Here is a 21,841-nt window from a genome sequence, read left to right as displayed (position 1 = left end):
CCTACATCAAACCTCCTTTCTGAACCCACCTGATCTGGGTTGCTATTCAATCAAAACCGTTATCCAGGTTTCCGTGGGTAAGACAAAAATGACCTTCCTCTATTAAAAGATAATGTTTGAGTTATATTACTGATCAGTTTCTTTTTGTTCCACACAGTGAATTTATTCTCATACATTTTATCTTACCCAGGAAACTCGGAAAGCATCCCCCCCAATTTCGTGATATCCAATTAGTAATTAGTCTTGTCCCATTGCTGCAACTCCCGTACGGAGGTTGAGAAGGTCGAGAGCCATGCGACCTCCGAGCCGCACTGCTTCTTGACACACTCCCCGCTTAACCCGGAAGCCAGCCGCACCAATGCGTCAGAGGAAACACCGTACAACTGGCGACCGAAGTCAGCATGCAGCCTGGAATCGAACCCGGGTCTGAAGTGACGCCTCTAGCACTGCGATGCAGTGCCTTAGACCGCTGTGCCACTCAGGAGGCGGTTTTGATTAAATGCTGTTCCCATGTTGGACATGTCTCTGGGGGACAGGACTGGTCACGGATAGTATCGTTGTGGAGGAAGGGACAAAGGGACGGTACAGTGGGGACAGTATTAAGGTTTTGGTGTCTCTTGTTCCCTGTTTTCCCTAAAAGCTTGAGAGCAGCAGAGTGGTGTGGTCCAGGGGACAGGGACAGGGGTGCCATGCATGGACAGATGTCCCCAAACCTCATTATGTTATTCATAAAGTAAAAGGCACTTAAAAAAATCTTACATTCCAGTGTATTGTATTTATAATATATTGTCTCTTTCGTTCGCTCTCTCGATCTCTCTCATATATATATATATAGTATGAATACACACACACACATGATCATATAGGAAGGAATGCAAAGATGGAGGAGTATAAACATTGTATATATAATAATATATATGTGACCTTTTAAAATAGTTTGGAGACAGCTGGTTATAATATTGGATATAGTACAAAAGGAAAGGAGTAACGAGAAGAAGATACAGCTTGGAGGACTCGTAAGGTTTAAGGTTCTTGTGGAGTGCAGAGAGGGACTCGTGGCAATAGTTTTCAGTTGCTCTGCAGGCAGCAAACTGAAGGAGTTGCATAGGCAAGAAATAACATGTGGTTCCTGATTAAATGGATCATAACAATAACACAGATCTGTGTAACAAAATAACTCAACCAAACAAGCAAATAGAAATTAAACAAGAACAATAACAAAGACAGTGAGGTAACTATCCACTTTTTGAAGCAAAAAAGCGGATTTAAGAAAAACTTTAAACTGGCCAGCTTCCGAGTCAGCAGCGTATTGGTGCAGGGTCATGGGAGGGGGGCAGAGTCCCGGTGGAATTGAGAGTGTGTGTTTGTGTGCGCTGAACTGAGTCAATCAGAGCAAGGCTCAGCAGCGTGTGGGTGTCTGTCAACCAGCCCTGTGTCTTGTTACTTTAGGGTGTTAAGGGGTAGTCGGGAGTCCAGGAGAGAAGGGGCACTACAGTTTAGTGGGGTAGGGTGGTAGGTGGGCGCGTAGTAGTGCTACACTTCATTCAGTGTCCTTGTATTTTCTGGTTGTTGGTAGCATAGTCTACAGTTCTGTGTCCTGGTATTTCTGGTTGTTGGTCTGGTAGTAGCCTCTCTTGGTGTGGTCTGCCAGCTGGCGTCGGTACTCTTCTTCTTCCCCTTCACTGGGGTAGAACCCACAACTCTCAGAGTATGGCAGCTTGGAGGGAGGGGTCTGGGGCTCAGGACGTGAGCTGGAACTGAACACACACACAGGCGCACACACACACACACACACATGCACACACACGTACACGCATGAACACACAGACACACACATTAATGTACAATACACACAGACACACAATATATACAGTGAAAATCCCCACACGCAGATGAATATAGAGTACAACGGAAAGCGGACAGACGTAACACAACACACTCACGGTACGAATGGGTAAAAACCCTCCCATGTTGAGTTCCTACCCTATAGGCTGAGGCCGGTTGTGATTCAGTTTCTGGGTCTTCACAGGGACAGCATAGATGTCTGGGTGCTTCTGAGCTATCTCCAACTGGCCAGAGACAGACATTAGTATGATAACACAGACTAGCAGACACACACTCTTTCTCTCTCACTCACACACACATTCAGAGGTGCACACACACACACACACACATTCAGAGGCACATGCACGCACGCACGCACACACATCCACCCACCCTGGCGTTCTGGGCCTCCTGCAGCTCCAGCATCCTCTGAGTGCGTGCAAAGTGGTCCATCTTCTCAAAGGCCTTGATCTTCCCCAGGAACGACTTGAGGCTGGGGTCCTCAGGGCTCTCCCCTGGCTCCTCCGGGCCCCTAAAGGCCGCTGTGTTTGGGGCCGTGCTGCGGGTGGTGTCCTGGGTATTATAGGAAGGTTTGATGGCGATGGGGGGAGGTGCCAGTGGCTTGGCCTTGCCAAATGAGTTAAGGGTGCGAGGGAGAGGAGGGGGGTCGCTGGCAGGGCTGGAGGAGTGGGAGTCGTAGCCTCGGCTGGGGGGGGGCTCGTATGACCCTATGGGAGGGACTACCTCATCCCTGAACAGCAGCTTTACCTTGAGGGGGAGGGAGGGAGGCGGGGGGAGGGGGGGTGGACCAGCATAGAATTAGAATGAATCAAATCATTTTGATTCGATTCAGTCAATGAAATCATTCTATTTCTATGGGGACCAAACAGGGTCAGTCACAGATCCGCAAACCAAACATTTCTGTACGTGAATAGTAGATTTGTGACTAGAAAAACGCTTGAAACAATAATCATTAACTTTAGGCTTCCGCGCTCATTACCTCACTATTGATTTACAACATAAAAGAAGCTTCAGGTTGTACTTTCCCAAACACATTCATAACAGAAGACAATGTTGAATACCACATTTTGATAGACAACACTGACCAAACCACGGACACCTATTTCTCTACAACACTTTAAGAGTTCAAAACACAGGTAGCCTACATTACTCTAGAATATCTGTTCAACAGACAAAGGTTCACAATACTATTAATTACTATGAGGTTTCACAAACGCAGGACCCTTCCATCACCACAAGGAATTTTGGGAGTTACTTTTTGCTAATTAGGTACCAGAGTGATCTGCCGTTGGAGGAATCCGAGCCGTGGTGGGTGTGGTTTCTCCGGATCAGACCATTCTTCAGAGAGAAGGAGAGTTTGCTAGTTCTGATTTAGTTAAAGAGCTAAGGGGTGGTGGGGGGTTTCAAACATTCAAATGTAAGTGGATGTTTGAAAGCTACCGGAGATCTTGTACTTATCTACGCCAAAAACCACACAGTTTCCTAAAAATCTGATGCTCACTACCGGTTGACTTTATGTTCGAAAGATGGTAAAAGTGAATATAAGAGGAATTTGTATATGTGTGTGTCTGTCTCTCACCTTGGGGGGGTCAGGTACAACCGCGGGGGGTGGGCTGGCGCTGCTGAGCACCTCCCTGCTGCCCACCCTCCTGACACGACCACGGATCTCTGGACTACACCTGCGCAGGATCTGACCCCCAAAACACATATACACACATAGGACAGGGTCAACAGGAAGTACCATGCAGGTTCACAGGCTGGGTCAAGGGTCAACCATGCTCATTATTGAAGGGTCATGTTTTAATTATAAAGGGGTTGTGTCTCTTTGCATTGAAAGGGCCAAGAGGTAACATCTGCATAAACCAGGTGCATAGAAGCAATTGTCAAGGCATCTGGTTACTAAGGGGCGAAGAGGAAGTTATACTGTACATGCCGTTAGTAGCCTATGTAACACTGTTATACACTCCTACCCTGAGACACACACCCACAGATTTTAAGATCCTTGCACAGCTATAAAAAAGGATATAGTTCCCTAGTGTGCTTCCAGTCTGTTTTTAACTACTGTACTAGAGAGAAACTAGCCACAGGCCTTTGGGAGGGCTATTATCATAGTGCTGAATGGCCTCTATTTAGAAAACGGTTTTGCTAAAGTGCATCTGACACATTGGGTATTCCTGAAACAACCCAAACAAATGCTAACCAGATGGTATTGATGTTGGTCATGTAGGCCTAGATTGGACTGGGGATATCATAGGTGTAATGATGTGTTTGAACTGTAGAGGGCAGAACAGATTCTTACAGCTCTGCATAGCACCAAGGCTGTGAGGTTAGGACATCACAATACATGGTCATGTAGGCCTAGATTGGACTGGGGATATCATAGGTGTAATGATGTGTTTGAACTGTAGAGGGCAGAACAGATTCTTACAGCTCTGCATAGCACCAAGGCTGTGAGGTTAGGACATCACAATACATGGGCTGCTTATGGGCTTGTGCGTGTTGTTAACTATGCGTGTGTGTGTCTGTGTGTGTGTGTGTATTGCTGTGTATCTCTAACCTCCTCTGCCAGCACGGGCTCAGAGGAGCGGCTGATAGCGGACACGTGCAGTTGGTCAGCCGGCTCGTTGTCCAGCTCGTTATCCGTGTAAGCACCACCCTCATCCGCCGTGTCATCGTAGTCGCTGGCCAATCGGCTGTCCATGCTCAGGTAGTCGGCTGACATGGCTGACAGGTATGACATGCGGTCGTCATGGAGATCAATGTCCATCTCCGTCCAGTCCAGCTAAAAGAGACACATGATGGATCTTGGTGTACAGAGAGGAAGCAGAAACAAAAACAAAAACAAAGAAAGAAAAGAAGAACCGAGCTGTAGAGCACCAGTGGTAGAAGGATTCACACACAGTGAGCATGCTCACAACACAGGACTCAGGAAATAGAGCAAAACACTTTTCACTATCTTAAAAGTGATAGAAAAGACTGAGTACAGTATAAAGAAACTAGACTAAGTAAACTAGTACCAAGGGAAATAGTTAAGATGGACTAGTACACAGAAGTATACAGAAATAGCTTGATAGGAAAGAACAGTGAATATGCTATACAGTTGAAGTCGGAAGTTTACATACACCTTAGCAAAATACATTTAAACTCAGTTTTTCACAATTCCTGATATTTAATCCTAGTAAACATTCCCTGTCTTAGGCTAGTTAGGATCACCACTTTATTTTAAGAATGTGAAATGTCAGAATAATAGGAGAGAGAATGATTTATTTCAGCTTTTATTTCTTTCATCACATTCCCAGTGGGTCAGAAGTTTACATACACTCAATTAGCATTTGGTAGCATTGCCATTAAATTGTTTAAGTTTGGTCAACCATTTCAGGAAGCCTTCCACAAGCTTCCCACAATAAAGTTGGGTGAAATTTTGCCCATTCCTCCTGACAGAGCTGGTGTAACTGAGTCAGGTTTGTAGGCCTCCTTGCTCACACACGCTTTTTCAGTTCTGCCCACAAATTTTCTATAGAACTGAGGTCAGGGCTTTGTGATCGCCACTCCAATACCTTGACTTTGTTGTCCTTAAGCTATTTTGGAAGTATGCTTGGGGTCAATGTCCATATGGAAGACCCAATTGTGACCAAGCTTTAACTTCCTGACTGATGTCTTGAGATGTTGCTTCAATATATCCACATAATGTTCCTTCCTCATGATGCCATCTATTTTGTGAAGTGCACAAGTCCCTCCGGCAGCAAAGCACCCCCACAACATGATGCTGCCACCCCCGTGATTCACGGTTGGGATGGTGTTCTTTGGCTTGCAAGCCTCCCCCTTTTCCCTCCAAACATAACAATGGTCATTATGGCCAAACAGTTCTATTTTTGTTTCATCAGACCGGAGGACATTACTCCAAAAAGTACGATCTTTGTCCCCATGTGCAGTTGCAAACCGTAGTCTGGCTTTTTCATGGCGGTTTTGGAGCAGTGGCTTCTTCCTTGCTGAGTGGCCTTTCAGGTTATGTCGATATAGGACTCGTTTTACTGTGGCTATAGATACTTTTGTACCCATTTCCTCCAGCATCTTCACAAGGTCCTTTGCTGTTGTTCTGGGATTGATTTGCACTTTTCGCACCAATGTACGTTCATCTCTTGGAGACAGAACGTGTCTTCTTCCTGAGCGGTATGATGGCTGCATGGTCCCATGGTGTTTATACTTGCATACTATTGTTAGTACAGATGAACGTGGTACCTTCAGGCATTTGGAAATTGCTCCCAAGGATGAACCAGACTTGTGGAGGTCTAAAAATGTTTTTCTGAGGTCTTGGCTGATTTCTTTTGAGTTTCCCATGATGTCAGACAAAGAGGCACTGAGTTTGAAGGTAGGCCTTAAAATACATCCACAGGTACACCTCCAATGGACTCAAATTATGTCAATTAGCCTATCAGAAGCTTCTAAAGCCATGACATCATTTTCTGGAATTTTCCAAGCTGTTTAAAGGCACAGTAAACTTAGTGTATGTAAACTTCTGACCCACTAGAATTGTGATACAGTGAATTATAAGAGAAATAATCTGTCTGTAAACAATTGTTGGAAAAATGACTCATGCACAAAGCAGATGTCCTAACCGACTTGCCAAAACTATAGTTTGTTAACAAGAAATGTGTGGAGTGGTTGAAAAACGAGTTTTAATGACTCCAACCGAAGTGTATGTAAACTTCCGACTTCAACTGTATATTTGAAGTAGACAGTAAGACAATTCTACGGAACATGATTGAAACATGTACATAATACAGGGTGGAATAGTACAATAAGTATAGAAGAGGATAGGAGTGTAGCAGACTATACCCACTGGGCACAGATGTCAATTCAACATCTATTCCACGTTGGTTCGACATCATTTAATTGAAAGGAACTGGACACACTGTTGTTTCAACCAGTGTGAGCCCAGTGGGTAGCATGTGTAGAGTAGAGTATATTATAGGGGTGTGAACGTCTTAAAATTCAAATGGTAAAACGTTAAGAAAAAATCCCTAACTGAAAACAAAATGTGGTTGTTTTTGTTCACAATGTTTTAAATGACAGTGCAGTTATCACAAAACTACCACTAACAGATCCCGACCATCATCATAAAGGGAAACATTTGAACAAATAGGCCTACCTAATGCAACAATGATGGAACGTTAGTAAGAGGGGATATGCATATTTCAAATGATTTACCATGGATATTTAAAGCCCTCCGCACCTTATCGTCATTAAGAGTTGAGAAAAAAAAGCGCTGATTCCATAAATTATTGCAGTTGATATGCAGCCTTTGTCAAGGCCTACTTGAATTTGTGAAGTAATTAGCTACATTAACAACTGCAAGACAATTTCAGCCGTGACTAGTGCTACTGAAACAGGTGCGTCTTTCGCTCTCATATCACCGTTTACGTTCACTCCCGTTTCAACAGGGTGTTACATCTGCATTGCTTCCTGTTTGGGGTTTTAGGCTGGGTTTCTGTAAAGCACTTTGTGAAATCTTCTCACGTAAAAAGGGCTTCATAAATACATTTGATTTGATATCCCTTTTGTAATGGGAGTTGAGACATAGCCTAGAGTTAACAGCATGAACCTTTTTAACCAGTAGATACCCGCATTTGGCGCGCTTTCTTTTGCCCTGTGTTTAATTTGGGAGCTTAAACTTGGTAGGCAGGCAGGCTGAACATAAAACAAAGTAGGCCATTAATGAATATTCTATTTGGCTTCATCAAAAATGTTTTGTTGCATATTTCAGTCAGGAACCTGCCTAGGTTTAGGAGGGGTTGTATAACCTATTCTAAATGCCACACTATAGCAGTTCGTGAAAAAAAAAACTCTGAAAATAGACAAGAAAAATCCATTATTTCAAAAGTGCAGCTTACTTTTAATCAAGCAGTACATTTTGAATTCATGATAAAGCTATCGTGATTTGACAAGGAATGTAGCTTGTCTACAGTAGACCTAATGGGAGTTTGGGTGCGCAGCACGCTTGTGTGTATAGGGAGTGGTCGAAATTGAGTGAGAGACACGTAATGGAGGTAAAAGAGAATTGAACCTTTACAGGATCGGTGGGTCCCCTGCGGGACGGTTGAGCTAACGTAGGCTAATGTGATTAGCATGATGTTGTTAATTTAAGAGAAGAACTATGATCACTTGGCTAGGTTTCTTTTTGGTGCGAGTCACTAATGCACATAACAAATGGAAGGAACACTAGAGTCAACGTGAATTAACGATTGACTTCGGGACAAAATTTCACCTGCCCACTCGGGAAGCCACAAAGCAGATTCCAGATAACTTAGCCTACTGTATGACTTTGGTAGGAATTCATCTCCCCTTTATAAAATGTTCTTAACGTTTTAACGGAAAACCGATAAGAAAATGGCAGTTTAAATGTTACAATTTTTTTTCAATTTGGCACATCCCTAGTATAGTATAGTACATTATAGTACAGTACAGTATCCAGTGTATGAGCACTGTATGGTGAGTGTGTTTACCTTCCCCTCAGACACCCATACAGCCTGAGTCTGCTGCTCCCTGATAGAGTCCTTCACACTGCCATACCACGCATCGTTGGCCGAGTTCACATCAATAGTAGCTGTAGGGAGGAGAGCGCCGGAGCGAGGAGGAGAGGGGGGTAAAGAGAGAGAGAGATACAAGGGAGAGAGAGGAAGTTGAGAGAGAAATAAAAAGAGGGGGAGAGAGAGGAAGGGGAAAGAGAGGGAGAGCGGACAGAGGGAGAGAAAGAGTGGGAGAGAAGCGAAAGAATGGAAGAGAAAAGAAAGAGAAGGGTGAGAGATAATAGCAAGATGGATGAGAAGAGAACGAGTAGAGAGGGGGAGAGAGGGACGGGGTGTAACAGCACAAAAAATAGATACAACAGATTATCCCTCATGCAGGAAGATCTTGTGTTCTATATTTGGCTGTTTAACTATTTGTTTATTGACGTTAGAGACTCGATAGTCATCTACAGAAATGGGTTTAACATGAATCACTGGCCAACTACAGGATTGTGTGTGTGTCAGATAGTCATATACACACACAGAGAGACAGAGGGAGAGAGGTCAACTCACTGGCCAACTACAGTATTTACTGGAGTATGGACACTCCTGAGGGTGGTAGCTAAAAGTAAATGGTGTGTGTATGCATGTGTATCTGTTTGCGTATCTCTGTGTAACTGTGTGTGTGAAGTGGATCCATGTGTGTGACTAACCAGTGAATAGGTGAGAGCAGGTCTTCCTCAGTTTGACAGCCTGTTCATAAAGTTTCCTAGCGCTGCGGTTGGACCCAGGTATCACCCTCTGCCTCATGGCCTTCACCCCTGGTTTACTGTCTGGGTTGAAGAAGATGACGATGGGGTACCACTGGGTGTAGTTCAGAGTGTCCACCGCCTTGGGAGTCACATCCAGCAGGGCATGCTTGTCCTACAGGGGACATGATGGGGGACAGTGATTGAATAGAGAGAGAGAGAGAGAGACAGATAGAGGGGGACAAAGCGAGAGAGAGAGAAAGATAGCTTGATCAGTGGTTCACAACCTTTTTTGAACCGTGGCACACCTTGATGGGATAAACATTTGTGGCACACCTAAAATTTCTGTATCAATTTATTAACTGGTAATTGCCATCTAACTCGTACTGCAAATCAACTATTTACAATCACAAATGCTTTTTGATAGATTAAATAGCCTAGGGTTTATATGAACTGCATTTGGGCCTGCATTTTGATCCTAGTTTATTGATACGTGTGAAATGCACCACATTGATCATGTTTCATTTGGGGAACCCTAGTTTAAAGCAAATTTCCTGCAATTCTACATGGTTAAACATGACATATTTTAGATGGTAGACTATTTAATGATAATAATGATGGAAAAATTAAGTCTAGCCTCGATTTGACAATATTTCCAATATATATGTAACATGAACTATCAATTATTATATGGCATCTTATTCAGAACACCTGGACAATAAGTTACAAAAAATAATGCTTTATGCTTTTGTGCAGTTTTCAAGTGAATGGCTCAAGTGAATGGCTCAATTTAATAGCATTGATTGCGCCAGAGTCAGCATTGTATGAGATTACTTGTAAATCCGGTTGAGAACAAAGTATAATTTTTTTTAAGACTGACTTCTGCACGTCGTAGCTCAGGCTCAGAATGTCATAGTGACAAATCAAAGATGTGCATTAAAGTTGTGTCTTTTCTTGTGTATATTATTGTTAGTTTCTATCATAAAGCGTTGTGGAGAAATGCATCGTTATACATCGGTTGCTAAAATCGGGATTTGGTTCGGTGGGCAAAATGTCAATTTATGTGGCCAATCCTCTGGATCCCCTTTGAGCCGGCCCTGCTTTTGATACGACGCGGATCGAAAGACCGTTAAAAATGACAGCCCAAATGGAATCTTTCTGCCACTTGCCTAAGCACAAGCACAAAAGTAGATAGATGAAAGGAGGCTACAGTACCAACATTGCTAGGGATAGATTGCGATGCCAGTCTTGGTATCTCAATCTGCAAATTTGCATTTAGTCATCGGAAACAGCTTCTTTCTGTGTCATGATTAAAATCGCATTTAGCTTTCTATTCAACATGTCCTGCAATGTAATCAAGTTCTGTGTGATTGAAATGCGTCAAGCATTATTTATTTAAGGGGGAAATGCGTCAAGCATTATTTAAGGGGGAATTTTGTGATGTTGCGCAAAAACATGTTATTCGTGGGTGTTCATCATAAATTAGTGTTCCAGATAGATAGATAGATTGATTGATAGATAGGGAAAGGGAGAGAGAAGCTCTTACCTGCTCGATGATCTGGCGGATGGTGTTAAGTCTCACCACTCCTGAGGATTTCTCCGACCCGGCATCTTTAGGCTCCGTTTCTGACAATGGACAGAGACACCGTGTTATTCAACAAATGACTAGTGTGACTCAAGACAGACAGAGACAGACAGAGACGGACGACGTGAGAGACTCACTGGCGATGACAAACAGGTCAGGCAGCTCGTTGGCTAGCTTGTCATTGGCTGCATCAGCTATAGGACCAAACAGAACCACAGGACGTCTGAAACCAGCTACAGGACAAGAGAGGAGATGATGCTTTAGACAGTCACTCCTTTGCAGTAGTACAACCTAAAACAACATGACTATCATTACTGGGTTTATCATGCACAATATTAGGGGGCATATATAAATGTGTGTGTGGCGGGGGCTGACAGTGGCTAATAGTTCAATCAATAGAGACATTTTCTGTTTACCATCAAATGTCATGTTTGAGTGATGCGCGTGCATCCTGAGATCAAAAATCTCTGTAGCAGGATAGCTAATGTTGATGTTCTCTAAGGAACATTCTCCTCTCCCCCTCATCCCTTTTGCCATCTCTTCCCCTCTCCCTGTGGTGTGTATTTCCTGTGTTTAGCGTGACGACCCACACATACTCTTCTCCCTCTCCCCTCTCTTTAACTCTCAATTTCTCCCTTTTCTGTGTCACTCCTGTGTGTGTGTGTTTTGTTTTCTGTGTTACCTAATGCTGGCCTGCCCCTCTTTCACCCCTCATTCCTTCCTAAAACGCTGTCACCCCCCTCCTCCCTTCGTCAATTATGTATTTCTCCTCAACTCTATCTCCCGCTCTCTCTTCCCACTCCCCCTCCCGTTTCCTGTGTTTCCCAATTATGGCCGGCATCTGTATCACCTCAAATCTCCACTCAAATCTGTATTCCTCTGAAACACTTTCCCCACCCTCCCTTTCCTCCCTTTTTAAATTATTATATATATTTTTTATTTAACCTTTATTTAACTAGGCAAGTCAGTTAAGAACACATTCTTATTTACAATGACGGCCTACCCCGGCCAAACCCGAACAACAATGCTGGGCCAATTGTGCGGCGCACTATGGGACTCCCAATCACGGCCGGATGTGACACAGCCTCCCTCTCCATGTGTGTAATTTCCTGTGTGGTTTCCCTGTGTTGACCAGACCCACCCTCTCTGAGCACGACTCTCTCGTACGCAGGGAAGCGTGTGGCGATGGGCGTAGCGCCGACATCCTCTCTGCTCTTCCTCAGCTCCTTCCTCTTGGCTGCCCTTTGACCTCTCAGACGCCAGAAGTCAGCGCGGTCTGTGCCAGCAGCCTTATGGGAGTTCTGTACACTCGCCATCTGATCAGCCCTGGGAGAGAGAGAGAGAAAATGAGCAATAAGAGATGGGGATTATGAGGAGAGGTTTTGTTTTGAAAAAGCGATGGTGAAGTCAGCAAGTGAGGGCAGTGTGTTGGGGCGATAAGAAGGTAAGTGGGTGTGGGAGAGGGAGAAAGATGAACCAAGACAAGTGTGTTTACGATAAAAGACAGAAAATAAACACTCTTTCAAGTTGTTTCAGTTCAAATAACTTCCCACAGCCAAGGTCTGAGGATCTATTCTAAGAGAAGGGAGAGCACATGGAAGGGGGAAAATGGGGAGGAGAGAACATTAAAACAGAGGAGGAGGAGATGTTGGTGTAGTGGCAGGTCAGATGAGTGGTGTGTGTGTGTGTGTGTGTGTGTGTGTGTGTGTGTGTGTGTGTGTGTGTGTGCAGGGATCAGGGGGAGACTCTAGTGAAGGGATCATCACTTAGATTGAGCTGCGGCCCGCCAGTTGGGGAACCCTACTCTAGTGTGTGATCTAGGAGTATTTCATCCCAATGTGGGAGAGAGATGGCTCTGATTTGACTGATGTGGCTGAACACTCCCGACAGTCAACTGATGGCCAGGGAATCGTATCGGTCCTCTAAAAGTTACTATACTAGGGCCCAATCCTGACTTGAGAAATTCTAACTTAGTTTCCTCCTAGTCCATGCTCTAAGGATGATGTCTTGGACCTGAGCTAACTGTTATGGTTAAGGTTACTCCCTCCCATTCCAGCTCATATGCTCTAGTTAGGGATGATATCTTGGACCCTAGCTAACTGTGCTACAGTAGCTAGCTCCTCGCTGTCTCTATCTCACCTGCTCAAGTTAGGGATGATGCCTTAGGGATGATTACCTGCTCTAGCTAGGGATGATGGCTTAGGGATGATTACCTGCTCTTATTAGGGATGATGTTTATGGGATGATTACCTGCCATTCTTAGGGATGACGCTTTAGGGATGATTACCTGCTCTTATTGGGGATGATGCCTTTCTCCAGCAGCTGTTTGTCCTTGCCGGTGCGGATGGCCAGCCAGTTGCCCAGCTTGCCATCGTAGAGAGTGTCCATCACTTTGAAGATCTCCCCTCTGGAGAAGGCCAGGCTCTGGGGAGCCTCCCGCTCATACTCAAAATGAGTCCTGATAAAGAACGAGTCCCCACGACCAGACACCAGGATGTCATTGTAGACTGGAGAGAGGGAGGGGAGGAGAGAAGGAGAGAGGAGAGAGGGAGGGGAGGAGAGAAAGCGAGAGAGAGCGAGAGGAAGTGAAAGAGAGATCAGGCTTCACTCCTTGCTCATACTACAAATCCAAATGTACAATAGCATGCACTATACATCAGTAGTCACCAACCCCTAGTTCTGAAGAGCTAAATGGCATGCAGAGTTTTGGTCAAGCTGAGCACTAACTTTCCTGAAAACCCTGTAGCTCTCAACGACAAGGGTTAATGAACGTCAACAGGAACATTTGGTTGCCACAAGTGGTTCCTTACTACCCATGTTCCATGTCCCCCTTTCCTTTCCATCAATCAGAACGGTTAGAATGAGTTTGCGTTCTAGAAATCATCAGGGAGGTACTCCGAACCAGATTCATTGCGGAGAAGAAACGTTCGTGGGCGTGGTGTAGCCTTTTATGCCGGAGCAAGCAAGGAGTTTAGGTAGCCAGGCAAACACCACTACCCTCGAGGCACAATCTCACACCAAGGAGATCGGGATTACGAGGAGGAGAGAGAGAGAAAGAGGGGAGAGGAGAGAGAGAGCGACGAGGAGAGAAATAGTGACGAGGAGAGAGAGACGAGGAGAGAAAGAGAGACGAGGAGAGAAAGAGCAACGAAGAGAAAGAGATGAGAATGGGAGCGGGAAGAGGAGAGGGAGAGTGAGGAAGAGAGAGAGAAAGGGAGGAAGAGATGACAAAGGGGTGAGATAAAAAGAGAGAGGAGGGATGAGAAAGGCAGCGAGAGATGGTGACAGTAGAGGTCAGTCATGCCTGTCCTCTCCTAGGCTGGCTGGCTGTCTGCTGTCAGTGTGTGTATGTGTGTGCGTGGTGTACGCACGTGTGTGTGTATACGCCTGTGTGTGTGTGTGTGTGTGTGCGTACGCAGAGTTGTAGTACAAGATTGGTGGGGTTCCAAATTCAATAGCGTTCCCACAGCGCTCCCCGACAACCCAGCTGCTAGCTTTACACAGCCTGGCTGGCTAATAGTCACTGCTCCCTGCTTGCCTGCCTGCCTGCCTGCCTGTCTTTTTGTCTGTTTGTCTGTCTGCAGATGAGGCCCCTGGTACCTCTCAAACACACAGGGTGCATCCCAAAAGTAGTGCACTACAAAATGAAATAGGGTGCCATCATAGTTAAACAGACACAACTAAGCACCCACACAAACAGGAACATAAGGTTTATATGCTGGTAGTATTCACATAGTTCACACTAACACAGTTTTTAAAGATTCATTCATTTAAAGATGAACTTATGCAGTACATAGTACATACATAAACCCTAACACAGTTATACAGAGACTCGGTTTGTACTGTACATGTTACATGTCACATTTCAGGGGCAATGGGTTTATGAGGCAATGTTCTCATTACGTAACTTGTGTGCCCCTCTCTGTGTGTGTGTGCGTGCGTGACTGGCTGTAACTGGTTTCAGTGCCGATGGGCAACAAGCTGGTGTCTCTGTATCACACTGACACAAAGTTATTGTATATGTGTGTGTGTACTTGTCTGCATTTGTGTGTGATTGTGCATGCATGCGTGCGTGTAGCCCTGGGGTCTGACCCACAGTGTTTGTGTAATGAGTAGAGAGGAGCATGGAGAGGACAGTGTGCACTACTCTGCTCATGGGGTTATTCCACTGTTCACTTTAATCCTTTCATATCCTGCTGCATTATAGCTCCTATTCAACTAGACTGACTAAGAAAAAGGACTGACCCACTCTCCCTTTTCTTTGTCCATCAAGCTGTTCCACAGCTACAAGTTTAGTAGCTCAGTTAGGGAGCATGGCGATTATAATGCCAGGGAAGTGGGTTCAATTCCCAGGACCATCCATATGTAAAATGTGTGCACGCATGACTAAGTCACCTTGGATAAAAGTGTCTGCTAAATGGGATATATTATTATTATTATTATTATTATTGTCTTGTCAGGAAACATTTAATAATTTAGTGAACGCTACCATATTCCCCTGAAATTAAATCAGATTATGTGGATAACTATGGAATACTGAGGGGCAGTGTAAGATTAGCGCTTTGGAACTCTCTGGAAAACGATAGAAGTCAAGAACCATAGAAGTGTATATGGAACTTATGTCTAGAGCCCTCTGAAGTACTATAGATCCAGGAAACGCTGTGAACCCTGTGAAACACGAAGACTAGAGAACTCTTTAGAACTCTGTGAGACAATCTCTAGAACCTTGTAGAAGCCTCACCATCAGGTTTACTCTGGGCCAGTATGGTGACGTCCTCTCCTTTAGGAATCTCCAACAGGAACAGAACAGCCTCTTCTCTCACGATGCCTCGGAAGTCAACGCTATTCACCTGCGCACGCACACACACACACACACACACACACACACACACACACACACACACACACACACACACACACACACACACACACACACACACACACACACACACACACACACACACACACACACACACACACACACACACACACACACACACACACACACACACACACACACACACACAGGTTCATGGGGAAATTAAGGGTTGTTTTATTGACTACAATTCAAAATATGAGTCTCCAGTTATCAACACAACAGATATTCGCTTTCAGAAAGTTGGTGTTGACTTTGGTGTACAGGTTTTGTATTGAATTCAGATGTTCCAATGCCGTTCACGTTGCCAAATATGGTTACCTTCATGATTTGGTCTCCTGTGCGTAGCCCCTCCTCCTCGGCAGGACTACCCTCCTGGATGCCAGCGATGAAGATGCCCACATCGTTACCCCCCGCCAGCCTCAGACCCACACTGTCCCCCTTCTGGAAACTCACCATCACCGTGTTAGCGCTGAATGGATAGCAACATTACAAGTGGTTACATTAGGATCAACTCAATTGGTGAGATGCTTTGGAAACAAAGGTGGTGGAACTTTCTTTACCCCAATTGAAACACTGGCTTAGGAACTATCCTTTTGTAAAAACAAAAAAACATGCAAAAAACCTATGTCATTATCAATTAAGTTCTGTCCCTTTAAACTCAGACTACATGTAGCTAGTTGTAGGTAACAGAAGTCCTGATCAAGGTCAGACTACGAGGCAGTTAGTCTGCAGCTAGTTGTGTATTTTAGGTTTCACCTGCAGTAGAGAGAGGAGGGTTGAGACACTCCTTCCTTCCCTCAGACTACAGACAAATAGTGCCTGTCAGCACACCCAGCCCAGTGCTAGGAGAACGTAAAAATAACCCTCCCTCCCTACGGACACACACACACATAAACGCACGCGCACACACAGCAGAGAGATGGAGCCATGGATGCATCATGAATATGAATGAGGAAAGGAGAGGAGAGTCCACCTCTGACTCTCCCTCTTTCCATGTGCTAGCCTGGGTCAGTGTTTCTTATAGGGCACTATAACTCTGGACAGCGATCTACTCACCCATAGAGCTCTTCATCCTCTGGGCTGGGGCGTAGCAGAATCTTAGGAGTAATCTTTGCTGACGCTGGTAAACAAACACACATACATGAACACATCTAAACAAATACTGATGGGTGAGTTCCCATCAATGACCACCCGTACTGGTTGATTACATACTCAATCAATGACAGGCTAGATAATGCCAGGCTGAAAAGCTGTAGACCAACACCTGGTTACGAATGTTATAAGATTTAATTTAAACAGGGCTTAAGGTAGGATTTGAGGACACTTTTCTAGATGCATTGTGGGTAAAATATGCATTGTGGGTACCTGGTTGCTCGTCGAGGCGTGGCAGTCCCTCTGAGGTCAGTATGGCAGGGCCCGGGGCGTTTGGGTCCTGTAGGGGGGGCACCCTAAAGGGCGAGGCCATGGCAGACATCTTGGCTACCCTGGGAGAGTCTTCCAGGCTAGTTAGAGGTCTGGGTGGGAGGGATACAAACTGGATAGGTTGGACACTGTAACAAGAACTGTAACAGTACCTCACTGACCTATTCTGAAGCTCTCCTCTCACATCCATCCACCCACCCAGGACAGGTTGGACACTGGGACAATACTGTAACAATGTAGTGGCTATATAACACAGTACAGTAACAACAACTTTAATAATATATCTGACTGATCTATACTGTATCTGTCTCCTCCTCCTCTCACATCTCTAATCCATCCATATATTCATCAACAGACAGGTTCTCCCCCCCCCCCCCTCCCACTAACCTGGGGTTCTCTCTCTCGTTGGAGGAGTGGGAAGATAGGTCCGACTGGCGAGATCTACGGTCCTCCTGTGGGGAGTAGGACTCCATCTCTGAGATATCTGAGAGAGAGACAGAGAGAGAGGGAAACATAGGAGATTAGAGAGACAGGGAAATCGTATGGACTGTGTTCCCTTCACCAGGAGAACTTGTACACCAGTGGAAACCTGATTGGTTGCCCCAAGAAGAATCACCAGTCCCCTAGCTGTGTAGGAGTCAGATATAGGTAGAGTTAACGAAGCATTCTCTGCCTCTCTACAACACGCTCTGAGTGACTTCCCAGTATATACAAAGTTCTGTACTATACTGTACGGTCCATCTAAACCACAGTAAATACTGTAGAGTATATTAATGTCATTTTAAACCAGAGTATACAGTATAATGTCATTCTAAACCAGAGTGACTGTTGGAAATTCTGAAGATTTGCCAAAGTCCTTACAAAGGCATACTAACATACAGTACATATAGTATTTAGTATGCACATATGATATCTGTGACTCATAACAACTGAAGAGGTTAAGTTTCCAGATCCGTGTTGCTATGTATTCTATGACTAGATAGATATGTAGTAGATTGTCTGTATGGTTTCATAACAGTGAAATGAAAAGGTAGTGAGCACCAGATGCCACACTAGGCCTTAGTACACTACTGACATTTACAGACTGCACTGTACAGTACAGAGATCTAACAGGCCTCAGTCGCTTCGTTCTGTCACTCTGTTCCTGTTCATTCCCTCTGATGTCTCTGCCAATGAGAAGCCTTTCATTGGTCTGTCATGGTTTTGATCTTCTAAAACTGTCTCGGTCCTAGATGTGGGACTCAGAGCAGTGTTCTAAAGAGCAGGAGGAGAGAAGTGGGAAGAGGGAGAGTACAGAGAAGCCTGTGGAAAAGAGGAGTTTTTAACAGGCTTTGAGAGGACCCAGGTGTTAGAGCGAAAGAAAGCCACAGAGAGACTGTGAAACTGCCCTGTTTAAAATATGGCATAGGTTGATAGATAGACACATCATATCTAGTGCCCTGTAACCATGAAAAACCCCAGGCCCATAGCCCAGAAAACTATAGCCCAGAGTGTTTTCAGGTCAATAAAACTCTGGGCCCTAAACTATTCCCCCATAGCTCTATGGCTTTAGCACTGGCTCGGGCGTAGCAGTATATTCAGTCTCACTCCATTACCAAATACATTTTTCACATTTAATTGTCCAATTAAAAAGTGATTGAAGTGAATTTGTTAGTGGGGCCGACCATGGTGATGTTTCCTTGGGACAGTCCATTAAATCTCTATTAATTAAATTACAGTTAGTCATTGAGACAGACTGTTACTGTAACACATCACGGTGTAGTGAAGAGCAGTGGAGGGGGAAAAGTGATGACTCCATGGTCCTCTCAGGGAGAGAGAGAGGGGAGGGGGATGGGAGAGAGAAGGAGGGGGATGGGAGAGAGGGAGATTGATGGAAAAATGGAGGGAAAAGGACCATAAGAGCGAGAGAGTGAAGGAGCGATAGCAAAGGAGAAAGAAAGAGAGAGATAGAGAGAGGGAGGGAGTGGCGAGGGAAGTCGTTACTGTGAGTGGTGGTGTTGCATCTGAAAGTGCATGATCCTGTTGCATCAACACTCCTCAGCTCCTGTAAAGAACTTCAGACAGAGAGACAGACCGACACAGAGACAGATAGGCAGACATACAGACACCGAGGTAGATAGACAGACTGACAGACGGCTGAACAGACAGATGACTGGACAGACAGACATGCCTCTCATAACATCAGGAGACCACTTGTGAGGTCTGGGAAAAATGTAAATAATTTGTGTAGTTCCCCTTTAATTCAAATGTGCAGGCACCTAGCACTGTTGTTTGGTTAGCAAAGTTTCTGTAGCACACATGAGATGGAGTTTGCAAAACAAATGGCCACTGGATTGATGCAAATAATCATGAAATCATTCTGCCAGGAAGGCATAGGCTACTTTGCAGCTAGTTAACATTTAATTGAGAAGGTTTTAGGGAAAGCCTTTCCATCTACCAGGAGGTTAGGAATATCATTAATGTCGCTACATTTTCCCTGTTCCTAATTGTTTGAAACCTGGATGTTTTACTTCATATTGTGAGGCATGTCTTACCTTGCTTCAAAGTAGCCGAAAGCCAAAATCCCACCAAAGAAACATGGAGGAAATTACTTGATAGACTTCCTCATATGTGCCCTCCTGTTCAACTTTCCTTCATTGTCTAGTAGCCAAAGGCATTATCCTAGTCATATTAGCAACCTATGACAGTTGTTGCATCTTTAGATCTCCCCTCTTTCTAAATTCCGAATGGATATTTCCATCTCTGTCCATGAAACAGCTTGCATGTGCGGTGTGCATTTTAGAACACTATTTTCCCGCAAATTTCATTTTGAAACATTTGCATGTAGGCCTGCCGCCGTGTGCACATTGCTGCGCTTAAAACATGATAAATAAAAGTTTGTCAACATTTTAAGCTAAACATTCTGATTTGTTCTATCAGCCATATTAATTGATACAGCGTATACCTCCACTACAATACTTTGATACGCAGCACAGGGATTAAGAAGTGAGTATACGCAATGCCCACAAAAAAAGTGGTTATATGGTGTACACTGTACCTGCGTATACCCTCAGTGGTGTAGTGGAGGGTATGTTTGTTAGATTGAGGGTCTGTTTGTTAATATGTACTGAACAGAGTGGTCTGTTTTTGTACTGTGCGCCGCCCTCCTCCCCTCTCTGCTTTCCCTGCTCTCTCTCCCCCCTCTTTAATCAGAGTACTGGCAGAGGCACTGGCAGGGGCACAGGCTGGGCGGCTAGGACTTTGGCATGGGAGGAAAGAGAGATATAAACAAACCAAGCTAAAGAGAAATAACAGGCCGATAAAATCCACCGTCGGAAGGTTTTAACTCCGGAGGGAAAGCACACAGGGTACTTTAGAGTAAGGGTTGAGATTACGGTCTCAGAGGCACAGGTCCTCCAGGACCCCACTCCCACCCCCATCCTGACAATCTCATCTGGATTATATGGAGGGGTGGGGTGATAAAGTAGTGGCGTCGGGATGTTTGGTTTATGTGGAGGGGTATCTAGATAATAGTGGAATAAGGAATTTACTGAAAGACCTCATCCAAAACGAATGGTTTATGAGGAGACAGGCAGTAATGTTGCAGGCAGTAAGTGGGTCAGCCAGTGATCCTGTTCTTCTCTGTTCAAATCCTCAACTGCCCTCCTATTCCCTGCCTTCAGCCACCCACTACTTCCTGGTAATCCGCCTATCAGAGCTGGTTTGCTGTGACAGGAGACAGGCACGGAAATCAGGTTAGTTTTCATAGGCTGGCCTGAGATCAGTTTATCACACATACCGTCACAATGACAGGAAGAGACCATGTTAATGTTAATGATTAGCCCTGAAAATGAAAATAATACTTTGTATGAAATGGTAATGTTGTATGTTAAATTATGGGTTAAAATACTGACAATTATTCACTAAAATCCTAGTATTCAACTCCTGTTAATACTGAAAGAAGAATATTAATATGTTGTTACAATGGTTATAATGATGCAGTAATCATACCCACTTATACTGTACAAGACATGGTTTTTCACACAATTCCAAATCTTATTTGGAATTGAAATGTAGCTAAGTTTTTACCCCTTCTCTAAGTTGTTGCATGTCTTTACTAATGTCAGAATATGCTCAAATATGTATCAAAGCTATAGATAGAATAAAACAATCACTTAAAGTGGTACAAAGCTTGTACTGTGTGTACTTTTAAGTACAACTAAAACTACAGTAAAATATGTGTACTAAATGTACAGTAAAAAATGTAATATTTGTTCCATTGGCATTATTCAACCTACTGTCCTTAATAAATCACACAGTACAAAATAGATAGTGATTAAAATATTTTATTGGTTTTAGGAAAATATTAAAAAGTTAAAGTTTAATAGCAAAAAAGGAAGTGCAAAGTGTAAAAGCTTTACAACTTGTAGTAGTGTAATGGTTGGCAGAGTTCATTTTTACAGTTTAAAGGCAACCAATGCAAACATTACTGTTGTGACTCTCTTGGGTGGTCCTTCATCTAAAAGAATGACATTTTATCTGGAAGAGAGAAGACAAAAAATGATTTCTCTTTTGTAGGTTTACGATTGAGGAAATCTATTTTTGTTGTCAATACTTTATATTCATGGTCTGTTTAACTTCCTAGTATGAGAGTAAACGCCCAAAATGTTTACCCTTAAATAGCGTACTTAGGCTAGTAATGAACCACTTTAGGTCACTATGTCCTGTCTGTACATTAAGTCAACTAAGAATGGACTCTATAACCTTTGTGTGTGTGCGATATGGCAGCTGCAAGCAGAAACGTGAGACTTTCCAATTTCGTGTCCCATTTTTATTTTTAACCCGTTGAATGCCAGATATTTTTACTGCAACAGGG

The 21,841-nt window shown here is 44.1% G+C and overlaps 1 protein-coding gene across 4 annotated transcripts in view; it reads right to left on the bottom strand.

Annotated features, from left to right (window-relative positions):
• Positions 1-385: 385 nt before the first annotated feature.
• Positions 386-21,841, bottom strand: part of LOC120044002 (tight junction protein ZO-2-like) — a 100,482-nt gene continuing 79,026 nt past the window's right edge. For 2 of the 4 annotated variants that reach the window (XM_038988598.1, XM_038988605.1), the window contains exons 8-23: positions 17,374-17,470; positions 16,930-17,078; positions 16,621-16,684; positions 15,883-16,033; positions 15,427-15,535; positions 12,973-13,192; positions 11,827-12,011; positions 10,823-10,918; positions 10,647-10,726; positions 9,065-9,275; positions 8,349-8,449; positions 4,403-4,627; positions 3,425-3,535; positions 2,218-2,592; positions 1,984-2,069; positions 386-1,757 (exon numbers count right to left, since the gene is read on the bottom strand). In XM_038988598.1, the coding sequence (XP_038844526.1) occupies positions 1,583-1,757; positions 1,984-2,069; positions 2,218-2,592; positions 3,425-3,535; positions 4,403-4,627; positions 8,349-8,449; positions 9,065-9,275; positions 10,647-10,726; positions 10,823-10,918; positions 11,827-12,011; positions 12,973-13,192; positions 15,427-15,535; positions 15,883-16,033; positions 16,621-16,684; positions 16,930-17,078; positions 17,374-17,470 (2,435 nt within the window). In that variant the 3' untranslated portion in view covers positions 386-1,582. Of the gene's footprint in view, positions 1,758-1,943; positions 2,070-2,217; positions 2,593-3,424; positions 4,160-4,288; positions 4,628-8,348; positions 8,450-9,064; positions 9,276-10,646; positions 10,727-10,822; positions 10,919-11,826; positions 12,012-12,972; positions 13,193-15,426; positions 15,536-15,882; positions 16,034-16,620; positions 16,685-16,929; positions 17,079-17,373; positions 17,471-21,841 lie in introns of those variants that run through there. The other 2 variants (XM_038988612.1, XR_005476520.1) reach the window with 2 other exon arrangements.

Source organism: Salvelinus namaycush, chromosome 1 (genome assembly GCF_016432855.1).
Source record: "Salvelinus namaycush isolate Seneca chromosome 1, SaNama_1.0, whole genome shotgun sequence".
Classification (NCBI taxonomy): Eukaryota; Metazoa; Chordata; class Actinopteri; order Salmoniformes; family Salmonidae; genus Salvelinus; species Salvelinus namaycush.
Note: the sequence above shows the minus strand (reverse complement) of the source record. Positions and strands in the feature narration are given on the sequence as shown.